This window comes from Maylandia zebra, linkage group LG12 (assembly GCF_041146795.1).
Source record: "Maylandia zebra isolate NMK-2024a linkage group LG12, Mzebra_GT3a, whole genome shotgun sequence".
NCBI lineage: Eukaryota > Metazoa > Chordata > Actinopteri > Cichliformes > Cichlidae > Maylandia > Maylandia zebra.
This window is the reverse complement of record NC_135178.1, coordinates 6,287,170-6,303,236: the sequence shown is the minus strand read 5'-3', so window position 1 is coordinate 6,303,236 and position 16,067 is coordinate 6,287,170. Positions and strand designations below refer to the sequence as shown.

General features: G+C 40.1%; 2 protein-coding genes across 3 annotated transcripts in view; both read right to left on the bottom strand.

Annotated features, from left to right (window-relative positions):
• Positions 1-6,402, bottom strand: part of cdca2 (cell division cycle associated 2) — a 30,896-nt gene extending 24,494 nt beyond the window's left edge. Inside the window, exons 1-3 of the mRNA XM_004567272.5 lie at positions 6,071-6,402; positions 5,393-5,585; positions 5,115-5,251 (exon numbers count right to left, since the gene is read on the bottom strand). Coding sequence (XP_004567329.2) covers positions 5,115-5,251; positions 5,393-5,585 — 330 coding nt within the window. The 5' untranslated portion in view covers positions 6,071-6,402. The remainder of the gene's footprint in view (positions 1-5,114; positions 5,252-5,392; positions 5,586-6,070) is intronic.
• A 6,319-nt stretch (positions 6,403-12,721) lies between these two features.
• Positions 12,722-16,067, bottom strand: part of sema4c (sema domain, immunoglobulin domain (Ig), transmembrane domain (TM) and short cytoplasmic domain, (semaphorin) 4C) — a 110,226-nt gene continuing 106,880 nt past the window's right edge. For both annotated transcript variants that reach the window (XM_076890611.1, XM_004567270.4), the window contains one exon: positions 12,722-13,963. The gene's annotated coding sequence lies outside the window, so the exon portion shown is untranslated. The remainder of the gene's footprint in view (positions 13,964-16,067) is intronic.

Sequence of the window (16,067 nt, the reverse complement as noted above, 5' to 3'; positions counted from 1 at the left end):
TGAAACTAAGAGTTTTACAGCTTTCCTAGGGTTTAAAGTCACTACTGCCATCTTGGACTGTTAATTCAGGGTTGCTGGGACTGCTCCAAATGGGAAACCTAAGTTGAGGAGGTAATGAAGAGGTGCACGACAAGCTGAAATGACACCAAAGGCTGGCATGCACTGGCAGCACTTTTAAAAAACGCACTGCTATTCATGCAGGAGACAACAGTAGGCATAATCCAGATGTAAGCGTTCACATGCAGTCAGGCCTACATATTTTTGGACAAGGACACAGGTTTCATAATTTTGCTTCTGGACATCCCCACGGTGGATTTAAAATGGAGCAGTCTAGAGCTGACTGAAGCGCAGACCTTAATGCTTTAGTTAAACTAAATGTTTACATTAGAGGTTTAATAACAATTTAACATAATCCATCCTTTTACTCAGGCTATGAGATTTACAAGGCAAACAACTGACAGGATCATTTTATGTTAACAAAGTCTAGAGTTCATTGAATCTGAATTTGGCAACTGTTCATTGGAAATTCCAATATGTAATCAAACAGTTGTCAACGCAAGTGAACGAGGTAGGAAGCAAAAACCAGAACACACTTAACAGGGAGAGAGAAGAAACTTTATGAGCAGCAAATCAGCAGTTTGCTACATTCTCAGAAAGACCAAATGCACTTGTGAGCACTCTCAGAGCAAGAATCTTCCAACTGGGAGGCTCTCTGTGTAGAGTCTGCAGGTTCTACCTTTGTTGGTTCTGTCCATGTCAGTGTGATAGATGGACCGATCCAATATTACATATCGGTCCGATACTGATGTAAATTACTGGATTGGATATCGGAGAGAAATAAAAAATGTAATCCGATCCATTAAATATCACGAAAGCACCTCACAAAACTTGTGACACGGCGTAACTCGGCTCATAACCGTAGCACGTCGGAGCAGTGTGCTCACGTGATAGAGCGGCTGTGTGTATTTGTAGCCTCGCTTCCAAACCAGCATTTCATCTCCAATGAAGTTCTCAGAGAGAAGTAAAGCAAGTGTGTAAGTTCATCTCTGAATGTTTGTAAAGCATTCCCACGTTAAGCTTAACAACCGATATATGGAGCGACTGCCTCTTCTTGCTGCTACTTCAATCGTGAAACTGATTAATGATCAGCTGATCGGCTTTTCTGTCGCGAGTCCGTCTCTCTTGTTTGTTTTTGGCCCACTTCGCGCCAGAAAGAGGAAACCAGCGGATGAACAACAGCAGCACGTTTAAGCTTGATAAGCTGTTGTTAGGATTTATTTAATATTACTTTCTACACCAGGATCCTTTTCTATGTAGCTGACGGCTGGTAACTTTGCAGGGGCGGATCTAGCAAAGTTTAGCCAGGGGGGCTGATAGGGCATGAACAGGGAAAAGGGGGCACAAAGACATACTTTTCTTTCTTATTCTCATTTAAAATGTCGAGCTTTTAATAAATAATTATCTGACACCCAAAGTTTTAATCTGATGTAAAATATATAGAAGTCCATTACTGTATATAGTAACTGTTAAGTCTAATATACCCTAGTAAGCTGTAATACTTTCTCCTTTGGGAAGGTACCACCTGTGTAGTCTGCAGTTCTGTTGAAGAAAGATGTTGAATCTAGGGCTGCACGATTAATCGTTAGAAAATCGCGATCTCGATTCATACTTATGTGCGATCTCATTTCCAAATGACAACGATTTAAAAAAAAAAAAAAAAAAAAAAAAAAAAAAAAAGATGACGACGATTGTACTGCATTTTGATCCGGGACGTAATCTGCATGAAAACAAGCGCTCACTCTTCCTGCTCAACAAATGACAAGGGCGGAGCCTTATACCACGTGATACAGAAGCTGTGCTGTGTGATGCTAAAATTAGCAGGGAAAAAAACAACGGAGAGCACGTCAGGGATGACGAGAAAGTGACAGGAGAAAATCCGTCCCGGTCAACCACCCAAACATCAATAACGGGAACCTTATACAGCGCTTCCCTATACACGCTGAACTTCCGCAGGCACAAAGAAATTACAGAGGCTATTATTTATCACCTGACCAAAGATATGGCTCCCATCAACACTGTGCAAAACGAGGGATTTAGGAAAATGATCAACACCCTAGACAAATGCTACACAGTGCTGTCCCGCAACTATTTTTCTATTGTTGCACTACCTGCTCTATACACGCAGTGTCGAGCAACGGTGGAGACGGAATTTCAAGCAGTACAACATTTTGCGGCAACCACAAAACGTGAGACATTTGTTGTTTTTATGTTTATTTATTGTTTTTATGTTCAGTCTCAACTGTTACGAAGTTGATGTGCAGTTAATAAGTGCAATAAATATTTATATTGGAAAAGAGAATCGTGAGAGAATCGTGACCTCAATTCTAAGCCAAAAAAATCGTGATTCTCATTTTATGCAAAATCGTGCAGCCCTAGTTGAATCTATTTAATTATTCTTGAAAAATAATTTATTTCTGTGCATTTTGTTTTCACACTGCATCAAATTAAAGTTGATTATGTTGATTAAGCATCATGAGGTGGAGGATGGGGGGTGGTTCCCCATTTTTTTTTTTTGCTGGGAGTTTGCAACCCTATTAGTTAGGTTGCTTGATATTTCTGCTAAGTACTCTTTAAAACACCAGAATAGGAAGGATTGAGTAAGTTTAAGTTCATTAGATTGATCAGTTTTGCTGAACTATGAAACATTTTGGGTGCAGTGTATTTTTTTTTTTTTTTTTTTTTTTTTTTTTTTTTTTTTTTTTACATACAGGTATAACAGAATAGCTTTAGTGTTTTTGTTTATTTAAACTTGAGTATGAACGTATACAAAATGCAGCAATATATTAAACAAAAATGTTTTGTTGATAAAAAAACAAAACAAAAAACAACAACACACTATATCGGATTCATATCGGTATCGGCAGATATCCAAATTTATGATTTCGGTATCGGACATAAAAAAGTGGTATCGTGCCATCTCTAGTCAGTATGAATGGCAGGGCTTGCAAAATCGCTAACCCGACGTCCTGGGGCTAGCAATTTTTCCAGTCGGGCTACCAAAATCTATCTCTGCCCTGCCCGTCGGGCTGTCATAGGAAGGAAAAATATATGTCAATGCTTTTGCATTCTTTCGAAAATGTAGCTGGGTAATTATATCATTGGCATCGGTGAGCCACTGTCAATATGTGACATATTGAAGTCGCGTTTGAATTTGCGCTTGTTTTTTGCTTTCACTTTGCAATCGCGCGAACTGTGTATAGAGAGCGACAGTACTGATCTGTGAGTGATGATAATTTGCGCACCAATTCCTCTGACATCGTCTTATCGATCATTAGCTTACTATGCAAACATGACAAGTGAAATCTCCCGCAGCTTAAACATGTGAGAGGTTGATCGCGCAGAGAATCGCTGAGTGTTATGTGAGTGTGTGTGTAAAAGCAGCAGGATATACATTTCAGTTCTGCTGAGCCAAATAAGACAGGTCAGGGTGAAGAAGTGACCGCAAAACGGAAAAGTTATGACAAATCAGACTATAAGGCAAAAAGAAAGTGCAGCTTTATGGTTTCATGGACAAAAGAATTTCTGTGGCTGCAATATGACGAGCTAAATAACCAGGGCTGCACATAAGTGGTCCGCAGGTGCGCATTCGCTGTCAAAATAAAAAGCACACACAAGATAAGAAGTTGCAAAGCGTGTTTGCATACATACGATTTTCAGGAGGAGGACAGACATTTGTTTAGAACTCTTAAAGATGTCAAAGAAGCTCCTTTAAGCAATTACTGTGATGTTCCTCCACCTCCAAACAAATGTCAGAAGGAGTCCGAACCACAAAAGAAGCACGTATTCTCGGGAAAGTGGTTGCAGGAGGTGAGCTGGCTTCAAACAAATGATGAACGCACAGAGATGTGGTGCGGAATGTGCCGTGAAAATCCCACTCTAGCGGACAACAACAGTGCTTTTTATATGGACGCAAACGCGCGTTGCAACTTCTTATCTGGTGCGCGTCTTTTATTTTGACAGCGAATGCGCACATGCGGACCACTTATGTGCACCCGTGTAAATAACATAATGTTCTTCCGGGTGTGTTGTTGGTTTTCTCTCGATTTCTGAGTCGACAAGCGCCTTTGTTACTGGGACCAGTCATTTTAAGAAAGGCCCCCATTAGAACCCATGAGAAATGCAAGAAATGCATTATTGCTCAGTCTGCAATATCTTTCCCAGAACAAACACCAATTGCAAAAAACATACTAAAAATAAACCTGAAAAATCTGTTTAGAACAGCGTACTATGTTGCAAAGAGTGAACTACCACTGGCACAATTTGGCAGTCTTTGCAAACTTCAAAAAGCAAATTGCCTCGATCTTGGTTCCACTTGCCTCTTACTTCAGTGGAAATTTCAAATTCAGGATCTGACCCAGACTGATTCATGTCCTACACAGTTCTTACAAGTTCATAGAAATTTCTGTTCAATTAGAACCAAGTATTTGAGTTGATGACTGTAATTTTTATACAATGTTGTAATTTGTGTTTCAACAATTTTTTGATTAATATTTTGTTTTCTGTTACAATATTATACTTTAATGTATAATATTGTAAAGGAAACAAAACAGGAAACAAAACATCAATCAAAAAAATTGCTCTCTTTTGTATTCGGGCTACTTAAATTTATTTTGGGCTACAAAAAACTGAAGAGTCCCTGCCCGAAGGGCTACCAGGGATTTTGAAATTTTGCGAGCCCTGAATGGTTATCCGTGAGTTAGTCCACAGTGTGCAGGGTGTACCCTGGCTCTTACCCTGTGACAGCTGGGACAGGCTCACCAACACTGAAATCTGAAAATGTGATTATGTACAGAGGCAAAATAACACAACTGTGCTGCTATTCCAGCTTTTATAGGTACGTCAGTATGTATGCAGCAGCGGCTGTGACAATTTTCATGTGCGTCTCATAAAGGACGACAGACAAAGCATGTTGTACAGTTGTGCACTGTACCAGTAATCTATGTCAGTTTCCATACTGATCCCAGCCAACTGAAAGCCAGAGCAGTCTGAACAACTGTCTGGCACTCTAATAGGATATGACAGATGCCAGATTTGCAACCCGAGAAGCATCTCACCTCTGGAGTTTGGGATGCCGGTGGAGTCTTCCTCTTCTGTTGTGCCATGAAGCAGATGAGAGAATTTGTCTCTGGGGAGCCCCGGACGCCAACACTGGACCTCCGCCTGGCTTTCAGCTGTGCTAGACGAGACTTATCTGTCAGGAGAGAGAGAGAGGCTTGGTGCTAGACTAACACTCAATCAAGTCCATATAACCTGCTCTGGACACCTTTACTTGCTCTCCACCAGTTTAAAAGCAACAGCAGCTGCAGCCAAATAACGAACCGTCCTCTCTCACCTTTGCGATTTGATGATGCTGCTGGGGTAAAACTCTGCACAGAGATGCCAAACTGACTTGGGGTGAGCTCAGAAAAATTCAGGGGGGCTGAGGTTTGATTTAAAACTGAGGGGGTGTCCTCTACTGAGGGAGGCGACACAGCTCCCTCCTGATCACCCTCACAGGAGACAGTGCTGATCTCTGCTGTAGCCATCTGCAATGAGAACATAAGCACGACTTATAAATGAAGTGCAAGAGAACCACAAGGACAGGTAGAAGGTCCTAGAGGAAACATGGATAACAAAAGCACGCGACTAAGTCGCATGCATTTCCATAACAAATGATTTCTGATGGAACGCGTGCTTTTAGACGAGTGCTGAGAACAGGATTTCACCCGTTACAAAAAGAAATCCCTCCAGGGGCATGCTAACACAGACAAACACATGAAGATTTACTCAGGAGCATTTGCACACGCTCCACAGTAACAGCGTGTAATGAGTAAAGAACTAGAAACGGTCAGGAGCGGCGGGTAGCTGCGCTTACATTCCTGGGTTAGCACTCCTGGGTTAGCACTAGCAACGGGCAACAAAATATTAAACCCACACGAAAAACGTTAGTTTGTGAAGACTTTACTCGTCGCTGGCTAACAGTAGTAGCAGCGGCGGTGTCACTACAGTGACAACAAGTTTAAAATCTTACCTTGTGGATTTAGATACTTTGGTTGTCTCTCGTTAAAAAATATATAAAAGAACACTCGGGTCTTTTATGTTATAAAAAGAACACAACAGTCTTAACGGACGTTTATAACAATATAAAAAGACTTTCAAAAAAAAGAGCAGAAGGCGATTCAAATCCCCCTCCACACCAGAGCCAGAGACCGCGTATAGATCCCTCCGCGAAATTGTCAGCAACGTTCGTGACTGCAGTTATATATTTTATTTTTAAGTATATTGCTGGGAAATTTAAAATATGAATAAAAATGACCCAGTTAAAAAAAATATAGAAAAAATATTGGTAACAACTGACAAAGTGTAGAGGCCTAACTAACTTCCGTATTTTCAAGCACTTTGAAAGCGGCCGGAACTCGTTTAATATGAATTGGCCAATTGAAATGAAAGAGAGATACCACGTGACTGTCTAACGTCAACAGAGAAAATAGGGTTGCTATTAAAAAAGTTTATTTTACGAAGCAAACACTTGTTTGTTGCCTAGGAAAAAAGAACTTGTTTTTTTATTATTCATTTTCATTTTATTTATTTTTTTAACAGCGTTCTTGCTGTACTCCCTCAACTCTGCAAGGCCACATCTGCTGTTGGGTGCTCTGAAGCCCAGCTGCTGGAACTTAACTGGATCTCTCTCAAATTTAAATATCCACTCTGTAAGTAGACAGGCTCCTGTGCTTTTAGCATTTTCTTCTTGAAAATTGCTTATTTATTGTCACATATGTGATAAAGATGTGGGCTTTGAGTCAGAAAATGAAGCACGGTACACAGGCTGCTCATCTTTTCACAGTTAAATTGTAAAATTGTAGTAAATTGACCACAAAGCTTTCATTTACATTTACACTCCACCAAAAAATTAAAACAAAACCCCAAAATGAATGCCACAGTGGGAAAAGCAATATTTAATGCATATTTTTTTTATATTAACACATTTTTTGTGTTTTATAATGGTTTAAAAGAAGGCTCGGTAAGCCTAAACAAATATATAACCCCAAACAGGTGGGTGAACAGTGGTCTACTGCTGAAAAGCTCTGTAAACCCTACCCACACACAAACAATCTCAAACACACACAGGGCTCCTCCTTTTGTGAGGTTTGAGAGTCTGTGGTGCAGCTGAGTACACTGAGATCAGATGCAACTTTGAGCCTCTTTCTACAGCTGGGACTGCCGACCACATGAAGCATGTGCCTTCTTCTGCTGACACCAGGAAAGGCTGTACAAGTCAGAGGGAAGCTTCACTGTTGTTTTTGTGCAGCACAGGATAGGGCAAGAACCACACTATATTTCCAAAAGCATTCAGTCATCCATCCAAACTGAATTCAGGTGTTCCAAACACTTTAGCGGATGCTAAAGCACATATTGCGCACAGGTCACCGCCTTTCTGCAGAGTCAGTCACTACTGGCCTCCAAAGTAAATGTGGCCCTCAGATAAGCTCAAGAACAGTGTGTGGAAAGCTTCATGGAATGGGTTTCCATGACCAAGCAGCTGCACCCAAACCTTACATCACCAAGTGCACTGCAAAGCGTTGGATGCCATGGTGTAAAGCACGACATCAATGGACTCTAAGGCAGTGGAAACGTGTTCTCTGGAGCGACAAATTATGTCTTTCTTTTGCACTACGATGAAAGAGTCTGGGTTTGGTGTAAAATTTGGTGGATGGGGTTTTATGATGTGCGGTTGTTTATCGGGAGATGGGCTTAGTGGCAGTGAAAGGAGCCCTTAATGCTTCAGCATACAGTGGGGCAAAAAAGTATTTAGTCAGCCACCGATTGTGCAAGTTCCCCCACTTAAAATGATGACAGAGGTCAGTAATTTGCACCAGAGGTACACTTCAACTGTGAGAGACAGAATGTGAAAAAAAAATCCATGAATCCACATGGTAGGATTTGTAAAGAATTTATTCGTAAATCAGGGTGGAGAATAAGTATTTGGTCACCTCAAACAAGGAAAATCTCTGGCTCTCACAGACCTGTAACGTCTTCTGTAAGAAGCTTTTCTGTCCCCCACTCGTTACCTGTATGAATGGCACCTGTTTGAACTCATCATCTGTATAAAAGACACCTGTCCACAGCCTCAAACAGTCAGACTCCAAACTCCGCCATGGCCAAGACCAAAGAGCTTTCGAAGGACACCAGGAAAAGTATTGTAGACCTGCACCAGACTGGGAAGAGTGAATCTACAATAGGCAAGCAGCTTGGTGTGAAAAAATCAACTGTGGGAGCAATCATCAGAAAATGGAAGACATACAAGACCACTGATAATCTCCCTCGATCTGGGGCTCCACGCAGGATCTCATCCCGTGGGGTCAAAATGATCATGAGAACGATGAGCAAAGATCCCAGAACCACACGGGGGGACCTGGTGAATGACCTGCAGAGAGCTGGGACCAAAGTAACAAAGGTCACCATCAGTAACACACTACAACGGCAGGGAATCAAATCCCGCAGTGCCAGACGTGTTCCGCTGCTGAAGCCAGTGCATGTCCAGGCCCGTCTGAAGTTTGCCAGAGAGCACATGGATGATACAGCAGAGGATTGGGAGAATGTCATGTGGTCAGATGAAACCAAAGTAGAACTTTTTGGTATAAACTCAACTCGTCGTGTTTGGAGGAAGAAGAATACCGAGTTGCATCCCAAGAACACCATACCTACTGTGAAGCATGGGGGTGGAAACATCATGCTATGGGGCTGTTTTTCTGCCAAGGGGACAGGACGACTGATCTGTGTTAAGGACAGAATGAATGGGGCCATGTATCGTGAGATTTTGAGCCAAAACCTCCTTCCATCAGTGAGAACTTTGAAGATGAAACGAGGCTGGGTCTTCCAACATGACAATGATCCAAAACACACCGCCCGGGCAACAAAGGAGTGGCTCCGTAAGAAGCATTTGAAAGTCCTGGAGTGGCCTAGCCAGTCTCCAGACCTCAACCCCATAGAAAATCTGTGGCGGGAGTTGAAAGTCCGTGTTGCTCGGCGACAGCCCCAAAAAATCACTGCTCTCGAGAAGATCTGCATGGAGGAATGGGCCAAAATACCAGCTACTGTGTGTGCAAACCTGGTAAAGACCTATAGTAAATGTTTGACCTCTGTTATTGCCAACAAAGGTTATGTTACGAAGTATTGAGTTGTATTTTTGTTATTGACCAAATACTTATTTTCCACCCTGATTTACGAATAAATTCTTTACAAATCCTACCATGTGGATTCATGGATTTTTCTTTCACATTCTGTCTCTCACAGTTGAAGTGTACCTCTGGTGCAAATTACTGACCTCTGTCATCATTTTAAGTGGGGGAACTTGCACAATCGGTGGCTGACTAAATACTTTTTTGCCCCACTGTACCAAGACATTTTTTGACAATTTCATTTTCCTGATTGTGGGAACAGTTTGGGGAACGGCTCCTTCCGGTTCCAACATCACACCTGTGTACAAAGCAAGGTCTTTAAAAACTTGACTGAGGTCAAAACTGCGAGAACTATGCAATGAATTAGAGTGGAGCCAGGCCTACTTGTCCAGTTTCTCACCTCACAAATTTGCTTCTGCAAGAATGGTCAGAAATTCCCATAAACACACTCCTAAACATTGTGGAAAGCCTTCCTAGAAGAGTTAAAGCTGTTTTAGTTGCAAATTCAGTGTCAACTGAAAAATCAGGATACGCACAAAAAACCCAAATAAGAGCAGTAAAGACACAACACAGAATTTTGGCTGTCAAAGAATCTAAATTGATCTTTTATGCAAATTCAGCAACAATCTATGCATTTTGTGTTTTTTAGTAAAATAAATGTCATGTCAAGAAGAATGTTTTCACAGCTCTGTGGAAAACTAAGTACATTCTTATTGCTTAAGAGGTTAAATAGCATCTAGGTACAAATGCATTTGATTAACTGATCTTCAGCAAGTGTGAGCATCTCTACAAAAGCAGATATTTGAGCAGTTTGCAGATCTGGAGGTTTCAGTTGTTTATTAACACAATGCCACAATCTTCCCAGGAGTGGACGCCAGTGCAATTACAAAAAGACTAAACTATGGCTTGTTTGGAATGCTTAGCAAGAGAAATGACATAGCAGCACAGCATAGGTTTGAAAGTTGAACAAACCACTAGATTTCTGAAGCAATGTCCTTTGAGGGGACAAGACCAAAATCAAGATGATTAGCCACAGTGCATACCCCCACATCTGAAGAAAACCAAACAGTGCATATCAAAATAAAACACCTCATACCAACTGTCAAGCATGATGGTGGAGGGGCAAAGAGTTGGGCTTGTTTTGCAACCACACGATATGTGCAACTTGCAGTCATTGAGTTGACCGTGAACTCCTAATGTGAGTCTAATGTGAGGTCATCTGTTCAACAGCTAAAGCCCAAATTAGGTCATGCAACAGGACGATGATGTCAAGTCTATGGTACTTCTGCATCTAGCTGGCCCTACAGAATAGGAGCAAGCATGAAAGGAGTAACGTGGAAGGTAATTTCAAATGCAATTTTCTTTTTAACTCAACAAATATCAGCAAACACACAAACTGTTTGTGTGCAGTTTGTTGCACACTGTGTCTGCACAGGTCAGCTGATCATGACCTGTACATTAAGAAAATCTTCTAGGACCCTCAATAAAAATCATTGTGAGATGTGACTCTTTTCTCCACTCTGTAAGCGACTTTAGGGTTTCCCTAACTATTGAATCCCACTTTAACCCCAGTTCTTGGTTTAGGTGTGGAGCCAAATGACTCTCTACAGTGTATCCACAGAAAATATAGCTTCTTTTAAAAATTCTTCTTTTTCTCTGCTCAAGTTCTTATTAAGTGATTCAAGTTGAGTACATGTATTAGAAATAAAATGTAGACTAAAATTAAGTTTGTATTCCCATGTACTAATATAATTTTATTGTACTTCTACTTAATTACTGATGTGTACTTTTGCCAACTCTGCTGCTAAAGTTCTACAAGCATTTGAATTTTGGGGTGTACTTTGCTACTCACAGGATCGCATCCAAATTTGTAAGTAAAGTAAGTGACTGTGCCAGTGCTCATAAACTAACTGCTTGCTGCCTTAAACCTTCTCGTCCCCATTCCTTTTTATTTTATGTCTCTGACAGTCTACTGTTATTCCTTGTCCAAAATAACAAACCTAAGACAGGAACTTTTCTATGGAAACATGTTCTTGGCCCTCCATCTTTTTCTTCTTCATTCATATAATTTCACAGCATGGTGCTGGGATGACAGACTCAGTGTACGGATGGTGTATTAAAGAAGTAGTCCGATTCCTTATCTGGTGCATAAACAATTACCCCATCTTGTTGAAATGTTCAGATTTTCCACTCAGTTTTGTAGTCATACTTTAGATTGTAGTAATACAATAGTTACTCAGTAGTTAAATAATAACTAAACCATACATTTCTGGTAGGATGTGTTGCTATATACGCTTACTGTGATACTCAGTACTTCTGCTGTATGTTGCAGCTTGTCATTTCCTTTCAGTCACCTTTCTCACTCAACATGTGTCAGTCGACCTCTCTGCTGAATCACACTTGTTATTAATCTCTGTCTCTCTTCCACAGCATGTCTTTTATCCTGTTTTCCTTCTCTCACCCCAACCAGTCGCAGCAGATGGCCCCGCCCCTCCCTGAGCCTGGTTCCGCTGGAGGTTTCTTCCTGATAAAAGGAAGTTTTCCCTTCCCACTGTCGCCATAGTGCTTCCTCATAGGGGGTCATATGATTGTTGGTTATATTTCTCTGTATGTATTATTGTAGGGTCTTCCTTACGAGGCTAATGTTGTTGTGATTTGGCGCTATATAAATAAAATTGAATTGAATTGTAAACATGGTCTAATATTCCTCTTGATGGGGTTTGTTGCACCTTCTTCCAACTACAGTTACTTTTTAAATCCAACTATAGACTGTATGAGCATAGCTCCTGGGTCTGACAAGTAAAGTTAACATGGAAGACCCTTAAACCTGCATTTTTCTAATGGTCACTGGCAGGGGATATCTGTACTCACAAAAGACTTCCTGTCATGCATCTGCAGGCAAAACAACCTCTTTAAACACTTCACTTCCTTGAGAGCTTTATTGATCCAGTTATTTATTCTGGATCATGCTGTTCAGGTTGGAAAAACTGGTCAGTCTCTCTTAGAAACGAGGATTATCCAGTGCAGTGATCCCCAAAATGTGGGTTGAAAGTATTATAGGTAGGCTGCAGTAATAACAGAAATTCAGATTGAAATTACTCACAAGTATGTACAGTTATGCATTTATTTATGCAACTGTTTATGTATGTAAGTGTCCCAGTGGCAGGTGGGCCACACATTGGCCTTCACTCTTTGCATATGACTGGGTATCATTAGCAATTTATAGTCAACAGCTTGTGATATGTTTTTTTAATCAAAATGTTCGTGGAATCACTCTCTCACTCTGTTTTATGTTGATAAGAGTGAAGATTAAAGATTGGGTGGGCCACATGGGATTTCCTGGTTTTTAAATGGGCCAAAGCACTCTCAAGTCTGGGAATGGCTGATGTAGGATATGTTCATAAAAAAAGCGTAAGAAAACAGAAAATGTACATTAGATGCTACTTAATAAAGGTTTTTGTAATTGACCCTCCCCACCCAACAAACCAGCTCGCACACCTCCAGTAGATCTCTATCTTTATTTGTGTATGTCTATACACATATAAAAAATAAGGACATATGTACAATGGTAATAAATATCAACATGTTTTTACAAATGAAATAAGTTACTTAACATACTTTAAAAACAAACATAATAAACCAATAACAGAAAAGCAAAAATGGGACAAACTAAACCTTGGGTGGTAACAGAATAATCCAAATGATAAAGCATGAAAACAGCAGAACTTAAAGCCTTGTGTGAGAGAAAATATTACAAGCAGACAAATGCACTGGAAGTGAAGAAATGTACATAAAATACACTACACATGCATTTTTTTCCAAGCCTGAGACCTGTTATCTTTTTAGTTTTTGCAACATGTTATATTAAATAAAATTCTAATTGTTAAAAAAAAGGAGAAATATTAAGACATAACCAAGTACCAGTGTAAAGAGATAATGTGTTCTTAGCTTTTGGCTTTTGGGAATTTAATACTATAATGTTGACATATTGTTTTTAATCACAGATCTGCTCCTGATCCACCACTATTTATTTGGCTTTCAGGAGCTAAAAAATTAAATAATAGTTTTGGTACATCATTCAGTCTTTCATTAAGTTAGGAGATAAGAAATTCAGCAGATAAATGACTGACATGTAAACAGGAAGTTCATCAGTCTCAAGTCTTCTTTTTCATTTTGCTCCGGGGGAAATTTAGCTGTAGATAAAATATGAAAGGTCGCAGATATCAGTTCAATTCAGCAAACTGGACGGACTGCTGATACTTAAATATCAATCTGCAATTGAATTAAATCAATATTTCAACAAGAACAAAAGCAATTGCAGTCTACTTTGGCTTTTCCAAAAGGTGAAGAGGCTTAGAAAAGGTAAACATGTTGAAATGCAGCAATGAAATCCTGTACAACTCTTGAGCCATAAAACCAGAAATATTTTTTCTTTTCTTTTTTCAAAGAGAGCATTAGTGTTGCACAATATTAGTGTCTGTAAAAGTCCAAAAATGATCAAACAAAATGATGTACAAGGATGATCATATCAAAGATGTACAGTCCACTTGCAGAGAATCATGCAACACTAGGATGGAGTGCTGATGGTCGACTACCTCTTCAACCTTGGGATCATATTAATATTCTACATCTCTCTCAAGGCTCTGTACACAGAGGGGCAAAAACACATTTTTTTGTCCGTCCCCTTCTTTCTTGCTGTGCTCCGCTGGTCCCGACAGACATGTCCCAAAAATAAAAGCCACCCCCTGATGGACAGAGCACAAAGGGAGGACAAAAACATGTAGAGTGAGTAACAGCAAACAGCTAAAAAAGTTATGCACAATATGACTTTGCCACGATCTGATCTATTGTTGGCTATGCTTCAAAGTTTGCTTGGAAGTGGAACAGAAAGTATGTCAGAATATTTTTTTTGGACATCATTACATCAGCGTGGAACACATCGTATTTTGGGCAACGCGATCTTTTGGAAAATTCAATAATATGATAATATGAGCTTTGGCTTCGTGCTAAAACTTATGGGATATGAAAACTTCCAACGATTAATGATATGTAGTTATGTAGTTAGTTGTCTATTCTGAGCAGGAGGCTGAAATGAAAAGACCCTCAAACTTGCAAGTACAGCAGAGGTTTTGAAACAGAGATTTTAGGCAGGAAGACCTTCCTTGGGGCAGCTTATTTTGATGGCTGTCACACTGGAGGATTTTCTCTTTAATAAAATGCTCTTGCCACAAGCTTCAGGCTGTGTGTGGCCCCCTTTCTTATCTTTTGCCAGGGAGAAAGCTTTTCAGGTGCACCTGCACTTCAAGACTTGCATAAAAGAGCACACAAGGACAGCTTTGATGGGAAAAAAACACACAAGCTGGTAAAATGGGATGGATAGACCTTTTTGACATTGGACATATGCAAATTTTTACATGATGATGGCGCTAGTGGCGTCCAGTAAAGTTAAAGAAAAGTCACTACATGAGAACCAAATCTCATGATAAATGATAAATAGCTGCTTATTGGGCTAAACCAGGCCGGGCCTCAGGTCGGTAACTATTCTTATACTGTAGTCATACTATGACATTGGTCTTGAAATATTTGGCATGAAATAGAAACTAAGTACAGTTGTTACTAATTAAACTAATTAAAGGATCTGTTCTATTCGGGTACGGGTTGTTAATTAATGTGGCCAGTAACACCTGTGACGTCTGTTAAAATGGTCTTTGCTAATGGACTATTACTGTTTACAACTTTAGCAGTGGAAGTTCAGTTGTTTGCTTTGAGGCAATTATGAAACCCATAACAGAAGTTGTGCTTTATTTATCACAAAGCAGACTGACTGCGCTCATGCTTACAAGAATTTCCCAACTTTTTGGTCAGTTTTGTTTATCTCAAAGGCTAAGTGGCAAACTTTGCACTGGAAAAACAAAGCCAGTGCTAAAGTGCATTTCCTCTAAGGATATAAAAAAAGTTTTTGACCTCTGAGTATAGACTCTCCCATGACAACAACTGTAGAGGGTCTAAAGCTATTCATAACTCATCTATTGGGATTTTGTTAAGGCCTGTAGCTAGCTGCTGTTTTCTAGGCCTCACTTCTGCTAATTCGAGTCACCAAACCTCTTAAATGAGTTTGTGGTGTTGGTGCCACGTATTGGTCTACTGTGTAGTACAGGAGTCTGTGTGCCTGTGCTTGGATATAAAATCTACAAATGTAGCTTGATTAGCATTAGTCAGCATTAGCATTGTTAGCACTTTCCAAAAATTTAACAGCTAATCACATTTCTTAAAAAAGTTAGCAAAATGTGTTTGCAAACTGGTGAGAACCATCATGGTAGCTAGATCCATCAGTTCAGTAAAGAAATAACTAGTTTGGCCTTTAATGCATTATTAACTTTCTGTCAAAGAAAGTGTAAAACAGATTCAAGCTCAAGATGTTCCAGTTTCATATTTTTGGGCTGCACTTGGCATTTGTGTATTTACAGTTGGCCTGCTTTCAGCATCATAATTAACAGACAGATGTGAAAGCGGTATCTCAGTTATTTAATAAAACCCTTTTCAGACAGTGACCATATTGGGTTCATCAATCTCTTAGATTGGTACACGGTTGTGAGGTGATCTTGTGTGTTTAGACTTTCACCATAAGTAAACAGTGAAGATTACTGTACTTTTCAGTGTTTTTGGTCACAGGAATACTGTTACTATGGTGGGTGCTCATGTTAAACACGTCCACACTTGGTCAGTGTATATAAAAGACACGGGTGTCAAACGTAAAGCCCGGGGGCCAGAACTGGCCCATCTCCAAACCAGCCTACATGACTGTTTGGGAAAATGTGAAGGAGTATAAAGCAGTTTGAGATAAATAAG